At 37.7% G+C, this 22938-nt stretch overlaps 1 protein-coding gene and 1 non-coding gene across 7 annotated transcripts in view; one reads left to right on the top strand and one right to left on the bottom strand.

Moving 5' to 3' along the window:
* CLHC1 (clathrin heavy chain linker domain containing 1) overlaps positions 1 to 22049 on the top strand; it is a 39902-nt gene extending 17853 nt beyond the window's left edge. For all 6 annotated transcript variants that reach the window (XM_065929278.1, XM_065929275.1, XM_065929280.1 and 3 more), the window contains 4 exons: positions 2706 to 2880; positions 16629 to 16831; positions 19892 to 20071; positions 21722 to 22049. In XM_065929278.1, coding sequence (XP_065785350.1) covers positions 2706 to 2880; positions 16629 to 16831; positions 19892 to 20071; positions 21722 to 21918 — 755 coding nt within the window. In that variant the 3' untranslated portion in view covers positions 21919 to 22049. The remainder of the gene's footprint in view (positions 1 to 2705; positions 2881 to 16628; positions 16832 to 19891; positions 20072 to 21721) is intronic.
* On the bottom strand, positions 2221 to 2293 carry TRNAE-UUC (transfer RNA glutamic acid (anticodon UUC)). Its single transcript has one exon. It is a non-coding gene; the product is annotated as a tRNA-Glu (tRNA).
* Positions 22050 to 22938: the final 889 nt, after the last annotated feature.

Here is a 22938-nt window from a genome sequence, read left to right on the forward strand (position 1 = left end):
TGCATTTTCTAGAATTTCATATAAATGAATTTTAATGTAGGTATCCTTTTTTTTTTTTTTAATCTACTAAACCCCAAACAGGAACTGCTTATCTAACTGGAATAACCAGTCTTAGTTCAATTCTTTACAAGAGACTTCTAATATTCCTAGAAATAAGATGTTCTAATGATCAATTTTAAAATTACTTGTTACACAGTATACCACAAACCATAATCTGAAATCACAGAGCAACATAAAAATAAAGACTGAAAAACAAAAAAACAAAACCTAAAAGTTTAAGTGTAAAATTCTTTTGTTTATATTTTCAAGTTTATTTCAGAAACAGTGAGAAAATTACTTTCTGTTGTTTTTTTAAAGGCACCCAGTATGTGGTGATTTGTTACAGGAAGTCTAGGAAACTAATACAATGTGCAGTGTGTATGTGTGTATGGGGGGTGCATATAGCTTCCACAAATGCTTCCAGAGATATTCATCTTGCTCTTTTCACTCCACACTCGGGACCTTTCCTGCCATACTACATAAGTGTGCAGTTATCTTTGGAGATGTCTAATGTAATAGTATTCATGCACTCTCCAGATTCAATTGAAAATAGAGGCTACAAATTTACTGTTTCCTTGGGCAGGAGAAATTGTCTTGAAATTATTGACGGCCTTTTTAGGGTTGTGGTCCACTATTGTTTTCTTCACTTTTGCCCTATTCTATAAGACAGCCAAATGCACTACAAGAAGTTTAGTAGGTTTGCTTTTTTGACCGATTTCTTTTTTTTTCATTTATTTTTATTAGTTGGAGGCTAATTACTTTACAGTATTGTAGTGGTTTTTGCCATACATTGACATGAATCAGTCATGGATTTACATGTGTTTCCCATCTTGAACCCCCCTCCCACCTCCCTCCCCATCCCATCCCTTTGGGTCATCCCAGTGCACCAGCCCCTAGCACTTGTCTCACGCTTAACTGATTTCTTGCACTGAGCATAATTATTTTGTAATTCATCCATGTTATTGCATCTATCAATAATTTATTCTTTTTCATTGCTGAGTAGTGTTCTATTCTGTGAATAGAAATGCTTTATCAGATATTTTCTACCAATTTGTGGCTTGTCTTTTCATTTTATTAACAGTGTCTTTCTTAGAGTAGAAGTTGTTCATTACATTGAAATCTAATTTATGATTTTTTTTTATGGATTAGGAATTCAGTGTAGTACCTAAGAAATCTATGTCTACTCTGCAGAGATATTTCTTCTATTTTTCCCCCTAAGGATTTTATAATTTTAGGTTTATATTTAGGTCTATGATCCAGTTTGGGTTAATTTTTATATATGATGTGAGGTATGGGTTAAAGTTTTTTTTTCAAAGTTTATTTTTTGCTGATAGCTATCTAGTTATTCCAGGATAATTTATTTAAAAAGACTTTCTCCACTCATTTACCTTTGTGACAATCAACTGATTGTCTATTCTGTTTCATTGATCTGTTTATCTTGAAGCTTGTACTACACTGTCTTGATTAATGTAACTTTATAGTAAGTCTGCAAATTAGATTGTGTTAGTCTTCAAACTCTGTTCTTCTTTATCAAATTTGGTTTGGCTATTCTAGGTCTTTTATATATTTCTGTTTAAATTTTTGAAGTCAGCTTGTAAATTTCTAAGAAAAAAAATCTACTAGAAATTGCATTGAATTTATAGTTCAACATGGGGAGAATAGACAGTGAACAATACTGAAATTTATGACCCAGTGAATCCATAAACATGGTCTATCTCTCCATTTTTGTTTTTAGGTTTTTAAAAAAATGTAATGGTGTTTTATAGGTTTTAGTGTTTGTTTGGTTTTTTTTAACATTGAAACGTTCAATTTTTACTCAGAAATTTTGAGACATCTTGCAAGTAACCAGGAACTCTTTCTTTGGATATGCTCTCAACTTAGTAAAAGTTAAAATTGATAAAAATTTTTAAGTGATATTGGTATATTCCTGAATTTCTTTCTCTTCTCCCTTTGTCTTGGTCTACTCAAATTATAGATTGCAAGTTTCAGTAAAAATCAGTGCTTGCAATTAATGCTTAAATAGTATAATTACCAGTGAAATTGAAAAACAGTCAACTTTTACTCATTTACTACGTATGTGGATCTTACTCTAAGAAATTCACCAAAACTAGATTGGTGATAACTTACTGAGTGTTTCATAGAATCACAAAATATTAAGTAAGACATTAAGTGAGATCCTAGTTCCCTGACCAGGGATTGAACCTGGGCCCACAGCAGTGAAAGCACTAAGACCTAACCACTGGACCACCAGGGAATTCCCATCCTTCACCTCCTTCTGAAGGCTCTGAATAGATTTCCATTCCATGCTGCTCTCATAACTTTTAAGTCAGCAATCTTTGGCATTCCTTGACTTGTAGACCCATCTCTCTAATCTCTGCCTTGGTTTTCACATAGCATACACTATTTAGTCGTCATTGTTGTTCAGTTGCTAAGTCATATCCAACTCTTTGCAACCCCATGGACTGCAGCACACCCGGCTTCCCTGTCCATTATCCAAAATATAAAGTTTAATCCACAAGCATTAATTAAAAATTACAAATATTAATATATAATTTTAGATTAAAATTTTTAGAAAATAATATGAGGTGAAAATAAGAATGTGAAGTAAGAAAAAGTAAATTATTACTTAAAATTATTTGACTGAAAACCTTTTCTTCTCTTTGTAGCTATTGGAAAAATTAGAGGAAAACCTTCCCCGTTACTCTTATTTTTTGAGGCTGTCTTTAGCATAAGTCATGCTTTTAGACATCCTGTTGATGCAGTGCTAACTCTGGAAGGAATCAAGTGTGGATTGTCTGAAAAACGTTTAGACTTAGTCATCAACTGGGTCACCCAGGAAAGGTAAGCAAAGTTACGCTTTTAACTTAATTTTGAAATTTGCTTGATAAAGCACTTATCAAGCACTTGCTTGATAAAACATAAAAAGTTCTCAAAATTTTAATGGTTTTCTCATCAGTACATTATTTGAGCATTTATTTCAGATCTCTATTGCAATTTATCCAAAAGTATTTACTAAGCATTCATGGATGGAGTAATAAGGCCTAGTCACAATGAGCTCAGGCCAGGAGTTGTCTCAAGGCAATTGACAAGATGATTTGTGACCAGTTATTGGAGTATGGAAGTTGGTCAGTAAGGATAGAAAAGGGTTGATCATATCATGCTGCTCAGCGGGATAACTTTATTTCAGACAGGCTGTGGATACATGTAAAGGATAAGCCCAAGAGAAAACTTTCAAGCAGGAGGGATGTGAACCAAGGGAACATTTTTTTTTTTTTTTAATATTATTTTATTAGTTGGAGGCCAATCACTTCACAACATTTCAGTGGGTTTTGTCATACATTGACATGAATCAGCCATATAGTTTTAACAAGTGGTGCTGGGAAAACTGGTCAACCACTTGTAAAAGAATGAAACTAGAACACTTCCTAACACCATACACAAAAATAAACTCAAAATGGGTTAAAGATCTAAATGTAAGACCAGAAACTATAAAACTCCTAGAGGAGAACATAGGCAAAACACTCTCCGACATAAATCACAGCAAGATCTTCTATGACCCACCTCCCAGAATATTGGAAATAAAAGCAAAAATAAACAAATGGGACCTAATGAAAATTAAAAGCTTTTGCACAACAAAGGAAACTATAAGTAAGGTGAAAAGACAGCCCTCAGATTGGGAGAAAATAATAACAAATGAGGAAACAGACAAAGGATTAATCTCAAAAATATACAAGCAACTCCTGAAGCTCAATTCCAGAAAAATAAACGACCCAATCAAAAAATGGGCCAAAGAACTAAACAGACATTTCTCCGAAGAAGACATACAGATGGCTAACAAACACATGAAAAGATGCTCAACATCACTCATCATCAGAGAAATGCAAATCAAAACCACAATGAGGTACCATTACACGCCAGTCAGGATGGCTGCTATCCAAAAGTCTACAAGCAATAAATGCTGGAGAGGGTGTGGAGAAAAGGGAACCCTCTTACATTGTTGGTGGGAATGCAAACTAGTACAGCCAAGGGAACATTTAAAAGAACATACAAACCAGCAAGCACAGGCAGGAGGTAGCTTCTTGGAGTTGAGTCTTGGCACAAATTGGCAGACTTGTACCAGGGTTCCCTTGGATTGGGTTCCCTGGAACCAAAGCCTAAGATAGGAATTTGGGTGTTCGTGAAGGATGACTTCTGAAGAAAAACCTGTAAGGGACTGAGTGAAGCAGAATAGGGAAATGCAAAGAGCCAAGCAAGGATGTGACCTCAGGCAAGTATTGAGCTCATTACAGAGGGATGCCTCTGAAGCATCAAGCGCATCACAGAGCTGTTCCCACTTGCGGGAAGGGGCCAGGCTTCCCTGCTTCTCCATCAGTTAGTCAAGGGCTGTGGACTGCCTGGATAGGGTGGGAATACATAGCTTTCTGGGCATGGTGGCTCCCACTGGCCCTGGGTAATCCCTTTTGGAAGGCAAGCACCTGTGAGCCACTGGCAGCCAATACCCAGAGCAGCTGGGGAAGGGTATGCTGACTCAGTAAGGAGGATTTGGGCAGGACACCAAAACAGCATCTGCCTTAGTCAACCGTTTGCATAATACAGATCTATTTGCTTTTCACATTAAGTTCGCTCCATCCAGGCACAGCTCCTCTAGGATTCTGTGGTGATAATTCTTGGGGAAACTTACAAGAGGAGGGTGAGCAGGATGAATTATAGCCCTTGTTGCTAGGTTCTAGGGCTGTAATTTGCTTTTTTACAGCTTTATTGAGATATAGTTTATATATAATAACCTATATGTATTTAAAGTGTACACTTTGCTGAGTTGTTTAAAAACAGCATTATGGAGATATAATTGATACACAGTAGGCTGCACATATTTAAGGTGTGTAATTTGACAAGTATTGACATATGTATTGTTGTTGTTGTTTAATCGCTCAGTCGTGTCTGACTTTGTGATCTCATAGACTGTAGCCCACCAGGCTCCTCTGTCCATGGAATTTCCCAGGCAAGAATACTAGAGTGAGTTGCCATTTTCTTCTCTAGGGGATCTTCCCAACTTAGGGATCAAACCTGAGTCTCCTGCATTGCAGGCAGATTCTTTACTGCTGAGACACCAGAGAAACCCTGTCTTGTCATATGCGTGCATGTTTGAAATTATCAGCACAATCAAGATTCTAAATATATCCACGACTCTCAAATGTTTCCTTTTGTCCCTTTGTAATGCCTCTTCTTTCCTTCTACCACATCACTTTACCCTCCTTCCCATCTCTAGATAACCACTGATCTACTTTATATTATCCTAGTTTTGTTTTCATTTCCTAAAATTATATATATATATATAAATCGCACATTGTATATTCTTTTTTTTCCTTTGTCTGGCTTCTTTCACTTATAATTACTTTGAGATTCATCACCCAATTGATACTGGTTATTTTTCTTCTCTATCACCCATTTTAGAGTCTTCTTACTTGTATTTCTTTTGGTCTTGATGGCTTATCTGGTAGAATGACTGTGGTTACATGCCTTTATCAAACCATAGTTTTTTTTAATTATTTTATGTTGGAGTACAACTGATTAACAATATTGTGTTAGTTTCAGGTGTACAGCGAAGTGATTCAGCTATGCATATACATGATTCTATTCTTTTTCAAATTGTTTTCTCGTTTAGAAACCATGGTTCTTGATTTACTCACTAACTGTGGTCAATTGGCATGGGACTACCCAGAGATACAGTAGTAGATCACCTGTCACTTGTAACAGACAACATTTCTATAACAAATGTATAGCATTTGAAAAACAGCTATTGGGTTGCGCTAAAGATGGAGTATTTATCCATGGAGTATCAAAGACTGTAACTAGAAATGCTCATCATGAAACTGTATTCTGACAGACTCACCAAGTCACAAGGTCAGATGGGCTCAGAAGAGTCCATCCAAAATCAAGTATGACCAAGATCATGCTCAGTCAGGCCCAGAGCACCCAAGTAAGCTTCATGAATAAGTGGTCCAGACCCCATGTCATTTCCCACTGTCTTATGGGTACTGATACTGCTTCTACAGCTTGTGACTAAGGGCTCGTGCAAGGGTGGGGTTACCTAAGATGAGCAAAAAGGAGAAGGAAAAAAACCCAAACTTTGTTCCTGGAAGGTTAAGATGGTGTCTAGGTGATGCCCCAGGTAAATAGCAGGGAAGGAACACAGCTCCACCCATCAAGAGAAAATTGGATTAAACATTTAGTGAGCATGGCCCTGCCCATCAGAACAAGACCAAGTTTCCCCCTCAGTCAGTCTATCCCTTCAGGAAGCTTTCATAAGCCTCTTATCCTTCTCCATCAGAGGGCAGACAGAATGAAAACCACAATCACAGAAAACCAATCTAATCACATGGACCACAGCCTTGTCTATCTCAGTGAAACTAAGAACCATGCCATGTAGGGCCACCCAAGATGGACATGTCATGGTGGAGAATTCTGACTCCAAAATGTGGTCCACTGGAGAAGGGAATGGCAGACCATTTCGGTATTCCTGCCTTGAGAACCCCATGAACAGTATGAAAAGGCAAAAAGATAGGACACTGAAAGATGAACTCCCCAGATCAGTAGGTGCCCAATATGCTACTGGAGATCAGTGGAGAAATGACTCCAGAAAGAATGAAGAGATGGAGCCAAAGCAAAAACAACACCCAGTTGTGGATGTGACTGGTGATAGAAGCAAGGTCTGATGCTTTAGGAGCAATACTGCATAGGAACATGGAATGTTAGGTAAATGAATCAAGTAAATTGGAAGTGGTCAAACAGGAGATGGCAAGAGTGAACATCGACATTTTAGGAATCTGCAAACTAAAATGGACTGGAATAGGTGAATTTAACTCAGATGACCATTATATCTACTACTGTGCACAAGAATCCCTTAGAAGAAATGGAGTAGCCATCATAGTCAACAGAAGAGTCTGGAATGTAGTACTTGGATGCAGTCTCAAAAATGACAGAATGATCTCTGTTTGTTTCCAAGGCAAACCATTCAGTATCACAGTAATCCAAGTCTATGCCCTGACCAGTAATGCTGAAGAAACTGAAGTTGAACGGGTCTATGAAGACCTACAAGACCTTCTAGAAGTAACACCCAAAAAAGATGTCCTTTTCATTATAGGGATCTGCAATGCAAAAGAAGGAAGTCAAGAAGCACCTGGAGTAACAGGCAAATTTGACCTTAGAGTACGGAATGAAGCAGGGCAAAGGCTAATAGAGTTCTGCCAAGAGAATGCACTGGTTGTAGCAAACACCCTATTCCAACAACACAAGAGAAGACTCTACACATGGACATCACCAGTTGGTCCATACCAAAAAGAGATTGATAATATTCTTTGCAGCCAAAGATGGAGAAGCTCTATACAGTCAGCAAAAACAAGACCAGAGGCTGACTGTGGCTTAGATCATGAACTCCTTATTGCCAAATTCAGACTTAAGTTGAAGAAAGTAGGGAAAAACCACTAGACCATTCAGGTATGACCTAAATCAAATCTCTAATGATTATACAGTGGAAGTGAGAAATAGATTTAAGGGACTAGAGCTGATAGACAAGAGTGCCTGATGAACTATGGACAGAGGTTTGTGACATTGTACAGGAGGCAGTGCAAGACCATCCCCAAGAAAAAGAAATGCAAAAAGGCAAAATGGCTGTCTGAAGAGGCCTTACAAATAGCTGTGAAAAGAAGAGAAGTGAAAAGCAAAGGAGAAAAGGAAAGACATACCCATTTTAATGCAGAGTTCCAAAGAATAGCAAGGAGAGATAAGAAAGCCTTCCTTAGCGATCTGTGCAAAGAAATAGAGGAAAACAATAGAATGGGAAGACTAGAGATCTTTTCAAGAAATTAGAGATACCAAGGGAACATTTCATGCAAAGATTTTGGCACAATAAAGGACGGAAATGTTATGGACCTAACAGAAACAGAAGATATTAAGAAAAGGTGGCAAGAATACACAGAAGAACTGTACAAAAAAGATCTTCATGACCCAGATAATCACGGTGGTGTGATCACTCACACTCACCTAGAGCCAGACATCCTGGAATGTGAAGTCAAGTCGGCTTTAGGAAGCATCACTACGAACAAAGCTAGTGGAGGTGATGGAATTCCACTTGAGCTATTTCAAATCCTAAAAGATGATGTTGTGAAAGTGCTGCACTCAATATGCCAGCAAATTTGGAAAACTCAGCAGTGGCCACAGGACAGGAAAAGGTCAGTTTTCATTCCAATCTCTAAGAAAGGCAATGATAAAGAATGTTTAAACTACCACTCAATTGCACTCATCTCACACACTAGCAAAGTAATGCTCAAAATTCTCCAAGCCAGGCTTCAACAGTACGTGAACCATGAGTTTCCAGATGTTCAAGCTGGATTTGGAAAAGGCAGAGGAACCAGAGATCAAATTCCCAACATCCACTGGATCATCAAAAAAGCAAGAGAGTGCCATAAAAACACCTACTTCTTCTTTATTGACTACGCCAAAACCTTTGACTGTGTGGATCACAACAATCTGTGGAAAATTCTCAAAGAGATGGGAATACCAAACCACCTGACCTGCCGCCTAAGAAATCTGTATGCAGGTCAAGAAGCAACAGTTAGAACTGGACATAGAACAACAGACTGGTTCCAGATTAGGAAAGGGGTAGGTCAAGGCTGTATATTGTCACCCTGCATATTTAACTTATATGCAGAGTACATTGTGGGAAATGCCGGGCTGGATGAAGTAAAAGCTGGAAACAAGATTGCCAGGAGAAATATCAATAACCTCAGATATGCAGATGACACCACCCTTATGGCAGAAAGTGAAGAACTAAAGAGCCTCTTGAAAGAGGAGAGTGAAAAACCTGGCTTAAAACTCAACATTCAAAAAACTAAGATCATGGCATCTGGTCCCATCACTTCATGGCAAATAGATGGAGAAACAGTGGAAACAGCGAGAAACTTTATTTTTTTGGACTCCAAAATCACTGCAGGTGGTGACTGCAGTCATGAAATTAAAAGATGCTTGCTCCTTGGAAGAAAAACTATGGCCAACTTAGATAGCATATTAAAAAGCAGAGACATTACTTTGCCAACAAAGGTCCATCTAGTCAAAGCTTTGGTTTTTCCAGTGGTTATGTATGGATGTAAGAGTTGGTTATAAAGAAAGCTGAGTGCCAAAGAATTGATGCTTTTGAACTGTGGTGTTAGAGAAGACTCTTGAGAGTCCCTTGGACTGCAAGGAGATCCAACCAGTCCATCCTAAAGGAAATCAGTCCTGAATGTTCATTGGAAGGACTGATGTTGAAGCTGAAACTCCAATACTTTGGCCACCTGATGTGAAGAGCTGACTCATTGGAAAAGACCCTGAAGCTGGGAAAAATTGAAGGCGAGAGGAGAAGGGGATGACAGAGGATGAGATGGTTGGATGGCATCACCGACTCGATGGACATGAATTTGATTAAACTCCGGGAAATGGTAATGGACAGGGAAGCCTGGCATGCTGTAGCACATGGGGTCACAAAGAGTCAGACACAACTGTATGACTGAACTGAACTGAAGTGATGCCAACTTATCTCTTCATCTTTCAGCATGAAGGGTTCTCTTTAAACTAATGATCATTATATGGTACTGTATTCTCAATAGGTAGAATACTTGGATCTGGGAAATAAAGAGTGGCTCTAATCAACTATCACTCCCAGGAACCTGCTTGGAGAGTGTGTTAGTCAGGGTTCTCCAGAGAAACAGAAAAAATAACATAAGAAATGGACTCATGATTGTGGAGGGTGAGAAGTCCCCACATCTGCAGTTGGCAATCTGGAGACTGAAGATGATCAGTGGTTTAAGTTCCAGTCTGAAAACTGGCAGCCTTGAGACCCAAAGGCAGGAGAAGACTGGTTTCCCAGCTAAGTAGTCAGGCAGGAAGAGTTCCCTTTTACCTGAGTGGGCGTCATCCTTTTTGTACATTTCAGACCTTCAACTGAATAGTTGAGGGCCACCCATATTCAGGAGAGCAATCTGCTTTACTCAGACTGCCAATTAAAGCGTTACTCTCTTTAAATACATTCTCACAGACACACCCCAAATAATATTTGACCAAATACCTGGGCCCTCTTTGTCCCAGTCAACTTGACACATAAAATTAGCCTCCAGCACAGGGAGTTTGTGCTTCCCATGCCTGCAGCTTTAGGCTCTGTGAGTCTGGAAGTCCTGATTGATTATCGTGAGAAGGTAGGACTGTTGCTAGACAACAGGTTAAAGGGGAATAGGTTTGGCAGTCAGACTCTGTATGCCCTTGAAGAGAGCATGATATCTCGATTTGGGTGTGTCATTTACTACATGGGAAATTTTTTAAAAACTTTTAATTTTGTGTTAGAGTATGGCTGATTAGCCATGTTGTGATAGTTTAGGTGGACAGCAAAGGGACTCAGCCAGACATACACAACTACATGGGGCATTGGTAAGAAAAGGAGTCAGATAGGATAGGGAAGGGGAAGGACCAAGCAAGGATGTGAACTCAGGTAAAGTCTAGGATTAGCCAGTATTGTAGGGATAGAGCTATGGAGCACAAGGCATAATGCAAAGCTGACTATTGGACTGGCTTTTTGTGTCCTTTACTAGTCAGTCATCAGCTTTAGATTACAAGGGGGTTGAAAAACAGGTTAATTTTTCTGGGTGAGGTGGTTCCAATTTTGAGGGCAATTTGGAGAAGGAGGCAGCTATGAGCTGTCAATAGTCAGCTGGAGACAAGGCACTGGCACAATAAAGGGGTCTGAGTGAGGCACCAAAACTGTGTCCACTGGTTTATGAAGATCAGTTTGGAAATAGATACCAGCTTCTTTTTTTTTTTTTTTTAAATATTATTTTATTAGTTGGAGGCCAACCACTTCACAACATTTCAGTGGGTTTTGTCATACATTGACATGAATCAGCCATAGAGTTACACGTATTCCCCATCCCGATCCCCCCTCCCACCTCCCTCTCCACCCGACTCCTCAGGGTCCTCCCAGTGCACCAGGCCCGAGCACTTGACTCATGCATCCCACCTGGGCTGGTGGTATGTTTCACCATAGATAATATACATGCTGTTCTTTCAAAACATCCCACCCTCACCTTCTCCCCCAGAGTTCAAAAGTCTGTTCTGTACTTCTGTGTCTCTTTTTCTGTTTTGCATATAGGGTTATCGCCACCATCTATCTAAATTCCGTGTATATGTGTTAGTATACTGTAATGTTCTTTATCTTTCTGGCTTACTTCACTCTGTATAATGGGCTCCAGTTTCATCCATCTCATTAGAACTGATTCAAATGAATTCTTTTTAACGGCTGAGTAATATTCCATGGTGTATATGTACCACAGCTTCCTTATCCATTCATCTGCTGATGGGCATCTAGGTTGCTTCCATGTCCTGGCTATTATAAACAGTGCTGCAATGAACATTGGGGTACACGTGTCTCTTTCAGATCTGATACCAGCTTCTTTTGTGGTGTCTGTGTGGGCAGGGCTTTGGCTGTGAGTATTGGAAGGGAGAATGACAAAAGATCTCCCTGTCATCTCTCTAGGAGCCATAGCCTGCTTATTTTGCAGCCTAGGGGCTATGCTTTCTTGGCCCTAAATGCATAGGGGCAGAATACATATTGGAGAGTAGTTATAATTCTTATATTTAAGAAGGATATCATAAGGGAGTAGATGGACAAATGTTAGCCCTCCCTAAATAACAAATCCATGACTTAGAAATGTCCCAAACATAAAAAATGGCAAGTTTGCATATTGCTACCTACTGCTACCTATTTCAAATTCACATGTCCCTGCACAACTGTGGACAGTCATAAGTCTGTCCTGGATTGATCGCACTATTGTTTCCCATTGCAAAGTACCTTCTTCTCACCCCATCATGTTATGCCTTCAGTTACTTTTCAGATAATAATTATTCACATAATAACTATGTTCACATAATCCCTGTTTTAGAAGGCTTCTTCATACATGTACCCTTCTTTGCCTTTTTCTTTCTTTGCCTGGTTACACTTCTGCATCCTTCACAAAAAGTGCTTGTCGGGGAGCGCTGGTGCAGGTACATCAAAAAGTGCGTGTTCCTGTTGGTGGGAATGCAAACTGGTACAGCCACTATGGAAAACAGTGTGGAGATTTCTTAAAAAACTGGAAATAGAACTGCCATATGACCCAACAATACCACTTCTGGGCATACACACCAAGGAAACCAGATCTGAAAGAGACACGTGCACCCCAATGTTCATCGCAGCACTGTTTATAATAGCCAGGACATGGAAGCAACCTAGATGCCCATCAGCAGATGAATGGATAAGGAAGCTGTGGTACATATACACCATGGAATATTACTCAGCCGTTAAAAAGAATGCATTTGAATCAGTTCTAATGAGATGGATGAAACTGGAGCCCATTATACAGAGTGAAGTAAGCCAGAAAGATAAAGAACATTACAGTATACTAACACATATATATGGAAATAGAAAGATGTTAATGATAACCCTATATGCAAAACAGAAAAAGAGACACAGAAGTACAGAACAGACTTTTGAACTCTGTGGGAGAAAGTGAGGGTGGGATGTTTCAAAAGATCAGCATGCATATTATCTATGGTGAAACAGATCACTAGCCCAGGTGAGATGCATGAAACGAGTGCTCAGGCCTGGTGCACTGGGAGGACCCAGAGGAGTCGGGTGGAGAGGGAGGTGGGAGGGGGGGATCGGGATGGGGAATACGTGTAACTCTATGGCTGATTCGTGTTAATGTATGACAAAACCCACTGAAATGTTGTGAAGTGGTTGGCCTCCAACTAATAAAATAAAATTTAATAAAAAAAAAAAAGTGCGTGTTCATTTCTCACATCTGTCACCTGGTGCAGAGACACCCAACAGGACTGATTTCCTTACATATACTTGGCCCATTCTGCCTCTTAGTTGTAAGAATTTAAACTCTTATGCAGTTCCCTGAGTCCATAAAGTGGGAAAGTACCACTACTTTTTTTCCCCAAAGTATTCGTATTTATTTTTCTGTATTTTCTGGGCATACCATTGAGCATAAATGTCTTTATTCTAAATAGGACAATTTGATTTAACTCTAGAGCACTTAACTCTAGAGCACTTATAAGCTAATTAACATTGTTTGGATTTTCCATGTTTGGGGTTTCTTCTATTTAGATACCTTAGTTTAGACACTATAAAAATCATTACAACTTTACTTCATACCATATATGGATGTGAGAGTTGGACTATAAAGAAAACTGAGCGCAGAAGAATTGATGCTTTTGAACTGTGGTGTTGGAGAAGACTCTTGAGAGTCCCTTGGACTGTGAGGACATCCAACCAGTCCATCCTAAAGGAGATCAGTCCTGGGTGTTCATTGGAAGGACTGATGTTGAAGCTGAAACTCCAATACTTTGGCCACCTGATGCAGAGAGCTGATTCATTTGAAAAGACCCTGATGCTGGGAGGGATTGAGGGCAGGAGGAGAAGGGGACAACAGAGGATGAGATGGTTGGATGGCATCACCAACACAATGGACATGGGTTTGGGTGGACTCCGGGAGTCGGTGATGGACAGGGAGGCCTGGTGTGCTGCAGTTCATGGGGTCACAGAGAGTCGGACATGACTGAGTGACTGAACTGAACTGAACTGATATTCGCAACAATTGATTTTAAATGTTAGATTTCAGTCTTCTGGCAGTATTTTGATTTTTTCTTAAGCTTTGATGGAACTATGTGGTAAAACTATGCACTGAAATTAGAAGACTGTGGATAACTATGGATTAAACCTATTCATACATTCCAAGTCTCCATTATGAACTCACAGAAACAAAAATCTGAACTTTTTCCCCAAAAATGATTGGATGAACTACTACTGAAAATATGCTACAAATTGAAAATAAGACAAAGCCTTTTAAGAGTATGAACTCAATATACTAGTTTGTAGAAAAAGCCTTTAGATTATTTATAAAGCATCATAAATTATGTACATACTTATGAAACATACCATATAGAAAGAGGGATTCCCAATGATTTTTAATGAATTAATCATTAAAAATGTATGAAGATAAGCTGCACTTTATTTAATCTACATTTTTTCTTAATCTCTATTTAGATAGAATACTGTTTTTTATATATTAGAATGTTTTCTTTTTTTTGGATCCAGAGATGATAGAAAAGAATAAAGACAAATCACACTTTTTATTCTTATCCTCTGTCCCCTGATCTCTGACTCTGATAACCTGACCTTTACCACACAGCTGCCTTTAAAAGTGCTTCAGTTCTTTTCCTGAAGCTCAGCACAGAGCCAGCCCTAGAGCAACCTGGGTTATGGAGTAAACTTGGCTCTCTTAGTCATTCCTATCAGGAAAAATCTAATCACTTGACCCACAAAGCCTAAATTTAAGAAATGGTTCTTTGTTGGTTTTAATGTCTCCAAATTGCAGATGTTGCCCCCAGAAAGGAAAAATACCTCTAAAATATTAACTTTACAAATCCAATCCTGTAAGATAACAATAAATGAATATCATGCATAGATTTGGTGATTATATATTACCTTTATTTTGACTTCTGAAAAATTTACAGCACTGGAGTGGGTAGCCTGTCCCTTCTCCAGGGGATCTTCCTGACCCAGGAATCAAACCAGGGCCTCCTGCATTGCAGGTGGATTCTTTACCAACAGAGTTATCAGGGAAGCCCACAGTCTGGCTTATAATCAAGTATACCTTAGTTTACGTGGAGTTAAGCATATTTTATTTATTAGTCGTTTGTATTCCCCAGAGCTAGTCTGGTCTCAGGTCCACTTTCAGAAGTCTTTGAAAGAGCCACCTTCAGAGCTGGAAGCTGAGGTTGGAAGAGCCAAGTTGAGGTTGTGTTAGTTGCTCTGTCATGTCTGACTCTTTGCAGCCCTTTGGACTGCAGCCTGTCAGGCTCCTCTGTCCACGGGATTTTTCAGGCAAGAACACTGGAGTGGGTTGCCATGATGAGGTAATTAGGGGGAGAAGAAGGGGAGGGAGGTTCCCAGGCTCATTTCTCAGCCTGGTCCAGGGTGCCTCTCTTACCCCCAGGGCTAGCATCCTTACTTTTCTTCCCCTCCTTTTCCTTCAGGGCCAATCCCATTCTTTTGGGGCTTGATCCTCCTCCTCCCTTTGGATAATTTTCTTTTTAATCATACTCTTTGCTTCTCATCATCCTTTTGGAAAGTGGCAAGCGAAGATAGAACAGTCTTAGTCTCAACTCTGGCCTTCTCTCAGGTGGGACAGCATCGTGAGGGTGACCACTGAAAATAATGTAATAATAGTATTAGTAAGAGAAATAAATACTAAAGTACTTATATTTTCATGTTGCTTCAGTAATGTAGTCACTAAAAACAACTGAAATAATGACTTGTTCAGCCTCAGGAAATGCTGTGACTGTAGCTACCAAAACCTGTATTTGGGTATTGAAATGTGGAAGTCAGGGAATTCCTTACTACGTAATTAATTTGTACTCAGAACCTGCCTTTTGATTTTAGACCCACCTCTCTGCTGTCCCCACTAGCAAACACAGAGGGCTTTATCTATTTAATTTTCAATAAAGAGACATTTTGTAGGGGTTTCAGAATTTCATTTTATTATTATTGGTGTTTTATTACATATACACAGACACTAATATTATGTGATTAATATTACATAATTAATATTATATAATATTCTGTAGCTATTAAATAAAAATTTAATTAAAGCACAATTTCAGTACAGCCAGTAATTAGAAGTGGTTTCTTTAGTCATATCCAAATCTTTTTTGCCTTATGCTTATAGTTTCTATCTTCCCTAGTGGCTTAGATGATAAAGAATCTGCCTGCAACTCAGGAGACCCGGGTTCGATCCCTGGGTCAGGAAGATCCCCTGGAGAAGGAAATGACAGCCCACTCCAATGTTCTTGCCTGGAGTTACTGTGTAGTACATATGATTTCCTTCAATTGTGTTTGAAGATGGTGCACTACCATTGATGGAAAGTGAAATCTATTTAGTCGAACCATCTCAAAAGAACTGCTTCTTTAGTCTCTCCTAATAGACACAGTTAAGTTCATTTATGCCCCTCCACATTGTTTCCTCCAAATCTATAACAATAAAAAACAAAACACTGCTGTCATACTTTCTATTTTGCAAGATGTGATGCTAATTTCAAGCTAAAAACTTTGTCACTGTCTCTAACCAACACTTAATAAGTTCTTACATTCTACAGGGTTTTGGAAACTATATAACAGCTAAGAACATTGAGAGCCTCAATTAGGAGAGAATTTTTGTTTACCTTGAAAATTTAAACCCCACCAGTCTTTTCAGGAGAGTTTTAACCTTGTTTGTAAATTTTTTTAAAAGTTTTTTAAAAGCTCAATTTCACCAAAATGACTTCCCCCAAAGAAAGACATGCTGATTGTTTTTGTTCTTGTGATTACATCTTAAATATGTTTAATTTCATCAATTGCCTAACTTGGGATTCTTACAGACCATAGAAAATCCAGTTCTACTGTGCTGAATTTTCAAATATTTCATTCTCATCCATTCACTAAGAACTCGCTAATGTGTGCCCTATCGATCTGCTTGCTCTAGGCTGACATTTTCTGAGGAGGCTGGGGATGTGATTTTTGATTATGGGGAGCAGGATACTTATAACAAGGCCAAATGTCTGGCTTTAGCTCAGATTATCTACAGTGAATGTGGCTTGCACAAGAAGGTTCTTCTTTGCCTATGTAAACAGGGTCAGATTCATGGGGCCATGGAATACATACAGCAATTCAAGGATTTTACTTCTGGTAAGTGAAAAAGCCTATTATTTGTATCTGTTCAGATTCTGGACTTCAATTGTAAGATCACCCACGATATTATTTGGACTTACATTGTAAAACTTGTTTTATATATACTGGTAAGTAGATTTCTTTAGTAATTTTTAGTGAAAACAGATAAGCTGGAACTGATTGACTTTGATGCCAGACTTCCAGATACATTATATATTTCCTCAATACATAGGCATTTAGTAAACTTTAGATATTTGGACCATGCTATTTAAGAATTTAAAAAAACATATATAATTTCTGAACTATAATATAAGCATTAGAATTAGTGAAATAATGTTGATTTTAAATGTTTAAAACACCTAGGTTGCAGCTAAACAATGATCTGAGAGAATGGAGGACCTTAGAGTGACCCTAGTTGAATGAGCTAATCTCTTACTATAGTCTAGTTCAGCATTAACCTTAATGTACAGGCAGTCCTGACAAATCCCCATACCCCAGGCCTGTGTCAATCCTGATTTTGCAAGCTATGTCCAGTTCTAAGAAATCACAAAATGGAACAAAATATAGCATTTTTAGGTTACATTTTTTCCAGGCAAACAATCTTTTATGGTTGTTGAATCTAATCATTTTTGAAGAAAAAATTAACTTTTACTTAGGTTTTTAAAGTTATTAGTTTTTTTCATGCATTATGTAACAGCATGTCTGATACAGTTAGTGTAATAATAGCTTAGTCCACCTTTTTACATCCCTGTCTCACTTAAGCCTTATGTTAACTCTATAAACTAGGTTTTATTACCCCTATTTTATAGATGAAAAATAACTATGTGTTCACAGAGAGGTAAGTAATTCCCCTGTATACACGCAGCAACGGATCAGAATCTAGCAAGAGTAGTTATGACATAATATTTGTTGAATAAATAATTATTTTACTATTTAAATTATACAGGTTCAGTTTCTGTTTTATTGTTTTTCCTTAAAATTATTTTAGTCAAGGTTTAGACATGGAATGTAAGTTTTAATTACTCTTGGAATTTTTATTGAATGAAATGTGAAGCTGCTTTTTTTGCTTGCAAAATTTGCCTCACATGAGTACATAGAAATACGATTGACTCATTATCATATTATCCTGTTCTTCTAGTAACACATTACACTAGAAAATAATTAAATTCACAATCAGCTCTCCATATTCATGGGTTTCACATCTGTGGATTCCAAGAACTCTAGATTGAAAATATTTGAGGGGAGAAAATTCTAGAAAGTTCCACAAAGCAGAACTTGTATTTGCTGTGCACCAGCAATTATTTACATAACATTTACATTGTATTTACAGCTATTTACATAGTATTTACATTGTGTTAGGTAACCCAGAGATGATTTAAAGTATATGGAAGGATGTGCATAGGTTATATGCAAATACTATGCCATTTTGTGTAAGAGACTTTATATGAGACTTGAGTATCCTCAGATTTTGGTATCTGCAAGGGGTCCTGCAACCAATACCCCATGGACACCAAGGGACAACTGTATATTGTTCTAATTTAAGAAATAATAATACTCCTATATAATTAGAATCTTGGTACTTATCCTCAGAATTTATTTAGCACAGCATCATAAGATATTAATAACCTGAGGAAAATTAAGCTTAGAAGGTAGAAACAATGTTTGAAAGATTCCTTTGCTTATTTTACATTATAGTGACAGCCACAGCTTTCCAAAGTATCATCCTTGGCCTTCGGGGACATTTGTTGCTGTTGTTCAGTCACGCAGTCATGTCCAACTGTTTGCGACCTCATGGACTGCAGCATGCCAGGCTTCCCTGTCCATCACCAGCTCCTAGAGCTTGCTCAAGCTCATGTTCATTCAGTTGGTGATGCTATCCAACCATCTCATCCTCTGTCCTCCCCTTCTCCTGCCTTCAGTCTTTCCCAGCATCAGGGTCTTTTCTAACGAGTCGGCTTCTCACATCAGGTGGCCAAAGTATTGGAGCTTCGCCTTCAGCATCAGTCCTTCCAATGAACATTCAGAACTGATTTCCTTTAGGATTGGATGGTTTGGTCTTCTTGCAGTCTGAGGGACTCTCAAGAGTCTTCTCGAATACCACAATTCAAAAGCATCAATTCTTTGCCTAACCCTAACCCTTCTTTATGGTCCAACTCTCACATCCATACATGACTACTGGAAAAACTATAGCTATGACTATATGGACCTTTGTCAGCAAAATAGTGTCTCTGCTTTTTAATATGCTGTCTAGGTTTGTCATAGTTTTTCTTCCAAGGAGCAAGCTTCTTTTAATTTCAAGGCTGCAGTCACCATCTGCAGTAATTTTGGAGCCCCAAAAATAGTCTGTCATTGTTTCCATTGTTTCCCCATCTATTTGCCAAAAAGTGATGGAACCAGATGCCATGATCTTAGTGTTTTGAATGTTGAGTTTTAAGCCAGCTATTTCCACTCTCCTCTTTCACCTTCGTCTAGAGTCTCTTCAGTTCTTTTCCACTTTCTGCCATAAGGGGACATACTCAGTTTGTTAATACTTTCTGGTTTGAGAAGAAAATGGTCTCTCTGAGATTTAGACTGTCAGCTTTCCATTTACATTTACAAATCAAAGAAAACAAAAACAGTAGTTATAAAAAAAGTCTTTTGTTCCTAAGGGAAAATCTGACTCATAGTGCATCTGTTTTAGAAGGAAAAATTCTTTTTGTCCTGCTCCTCTACCCACTTCCCACCAATGATTTCTAAAATAAAACTGAGATCCAAAAGATTAATTGACTGATCAAGCTATGATTAAAATTCAGGTTTCTTGATTGTCAACCTGGTCTTTTTTTTAATGCTACATTTCTTTTCATGACAATTTTTTAATAAATTTTTGCTTGTACTCTTTGTTTAGGTAGTTTTCCTTTGTTTTTTTCTATACTGAGTAGGATTTTCTTTTTTTTTTTTTTTTGATTGGAAATGGTAATGTTGAATTCATTGAGAGCTTTGGAAGGATTGGAAAACGAAGAGTTGATTGGCAAAGATAAACATTAACTAGTCCCACATCATATTAGGATGTTGAGATATAGTTTTTCATTTTGCTTTTAGATGACCTGAAGCAGCTAATAAAGTTATGTCCCAACATTGAATTGATTCAGTGTCTCACTAAAGAATGGAATGGGAAACCACCATATTTATCTTTTGGTCTTGCTGTACTTCACCTGTTCTCTGTAGACATGAAAAAAGTTGGGATTAAGCTACTTCAAGAAATAAGTAAAGGTGGGAAAGGTAAGTGAAGTAAAATGTTGTTGTAGAAGAAATAGTAGTGAGTTATTTAAGGAAAGGTTCAAGATTATTATGTTTGAGTTAACTCTGTCTTCCTCAGAGTTCTTTCTTGGCACGTTGCTGCTGCTGCTGCTGCTAAGTCGCTTCAGTCGTGTCCGACTCTGTGCGACCCCGTAGACGGCAGCCCACCAGGCTCCCCTGTCCCTGGGATTCTCCAGGCAAGAACACTGGAGTGGGTTGCCATTTCCTTCTCCAGTGCATGAAAGGGAGAAGTGAAAGTGAAGTCGCTCAGTCATGTCTGACTCTTAGCGACCCCATGGACTGCAGCCTCCCAGGCTCCTCCGTCCATGGGATTTTCCAGGCAAGAGTACTGGAGTGGGGTGCCAGTGCCTTCTCCGTCTTGGCACGTTAGGTGTTTATAAAGATAACCATGTCAATAATACTCAGTTGGCAATAGTGTATATTTGTTGAGAGGATTAGAATGAAGAGAGATTTTTTATGAAGCTTGAGGAGAACATCATAATAATTATAAGTACTATGACTACTCTAAAAAATTTATATATATTAACATGCATATAGTTAATAATTTATATATATATTTTAGATGTTATTTAGACAAACTTTGTTTCTTATTCTCAAGCTAAATATATGTGTAAATATTATTTACATGTATCATTTACTTTGAATCTCACTCTGCAGTGCAATCAAGAATAATTAGATCTCAATTTTTTTCTTTCCTTTCTCTAATTTAATATAGAAATTTGAGCAGATACCTTGATTTTAAATTATTACATGGGGCCAAAGAATGAAGAGTAAATTACATGAAAACATATTTGGGAAGATAATTTAGAAATTATCATTATAGATATTAACTAAAATATTTTGTTTGATAGAAAAATAGTAATCATGGTAGGAATAAAATAACAGTGATTACAATATCCTGAATAGAAATCCTCATTCATCAAATATCATAAGTAATGAAGGTAATAGAGGAATGAGTTCCATAAATAGTCCCAAAGAGGGTGACTATAAATGATTTTAAAAAGTAATTATGAAAATAATTTCTTTTTTTATAAATAATATCATTAGTTTTCCTTAATAAACTAAATCCTTCTTTTATTTCCTTTAGAAAAACATTTGTTATAGAAGCCTCATCATTAAAATGTCTCTGTCTAGAGGCTGGATGGAGGTTTTACCAGAGATTTTTTTTTAAATCCTTAGGTTAGCGCTATTAGGGCACTTATGAAAGTGAAGGATCATGAAAAGTTGACCATCAGATTTGTTAACTAGTTCCTAGTGGTACCTTAGAGACTGTGAATGAGGCTGGTCCTACAGTCTTCACTTTCTGAGTTCCCTACATCTCAACCTTCAGCATCTGCTGACGTTACCAAGAAGGAGATGAGTGGAGGAATAGGGAATGTGTGAAATGGTGGAGGATTGAATTGAGGCATAGAAAGGTTAATGAAAAAGGAGGAGAACGAACTAACACTTGAGTATTTAACCATGAGCTCAACTGGGAACTCCACATGACACTTAAAGGAATTGGATCTAACAGGAATGGAGTTGAAATGATATTTCTTTATTTTTGAAGAATTGTTAAGTATAAATTATAAGATGAGTGCTGTTCTATAATATTGGATTTTATTTCCTCAGATGCAGTTGAACATCTTATGATAAATGATCCATTTTGCTCCCTAGAAAAGTGGCAAGAAGTAGCAAATGTATGTTTACAGAATGGCTTTGACCAATTATCTAATGACATCATGTCTGTTCTTCGATCTCAAGCTGGGGTTACAGAAATTTCTGAAGAGGATGATACAGTCAACTTAATGCAGCATGTTTTTTGGTAGTTCTACATCTTAGCCAGTTGAGGGAGCCTGTATAACATTTTATGTATATTGGTTGGGTAAACTGGTTTTGGTATAACTTATAAATAAATCTGGAGTGTGAAGGTCTCAGAAATAAATCATGCTTCTTTTATTATGATGATGTTTAGATTTGTCCTTAAAATATTTATACCTTTGCTTTCTTTTTTTTTAATATGGTCATTTTGTATATTGAATCTTTTTAAAAAATTCCTATTTTTTCCTTTAAAAATGTTTTAATTTTTATTTTCCATTGAAGTATAGTTGATTTACATCATTGTGTTAGTTTCAAGTGTATAGCAAAGTGATTCACTTATACATGTGTCCATTCTTTCTCAGATTCTTTTCCCATATAGGTTATTATAGAATATTGAGTATAATCCCCTGTGCTATATAGTATGTTCTTATTGATTGTTTTATATATAATAGTGGATATATGCTAGTGTCAAACTCCTAATTTATCCCTCTTATATATTGACTGGATAAAAATCTAAGAGCATAAGTCTGTATAAATCTCAGTTTAGGTATTACTAAGGGCATAAGTTAATATCTAAACTCCATTCTGGTGATCTGACTTAACAGTAAGAACTGAGGAAGGTGTGAGTTGTATCCAGTCTGTTAGGTGATTTCCCAAATATTAAATGCATAAGCCTGACTTAAAAGGCAGGATGTCAATTCAAGGTTTTCACTGTTGAAAACCTCGAATATAGTAATTTTGTACTACTGACTCAAAGATGTGCTTCAAGCTCTGGCGTTTATAAATGGCAGTGTTAAGCTTCTACTATAAAATGAGAGTTTCAGCATGTCTTATTTAGAGAAAGAATAGCCAAATTTTGCAAATAGATAGACCTGGGATACCTGTAGGCATGGAAAATGGGATTCAAAGCAGCTTTGGATAATTTCAAGTCTCTAAGTATTTGATTGAAAACTCAGAGTTCTGTGTCTTGGACAGGTGTTGATATTCAAAATATTTAATGATCAGCATGGCATAGTCATCAATCAAAA

This window comes from Muntiacus reevesi, chromosome 3, assembly GCF_963930625.1.
Source record: "Muntiacus reevesi chromosome 3, mMunRee1.1, whole genome shotgun sequence".
Classification (NCBI taxonomy): domain Eukaryota; kingdom Metazoa; phylum Chordata; class Mammalia; order Artiodactyla; family Cervidae; genus Muntiacus; species Muntiacus reevesi.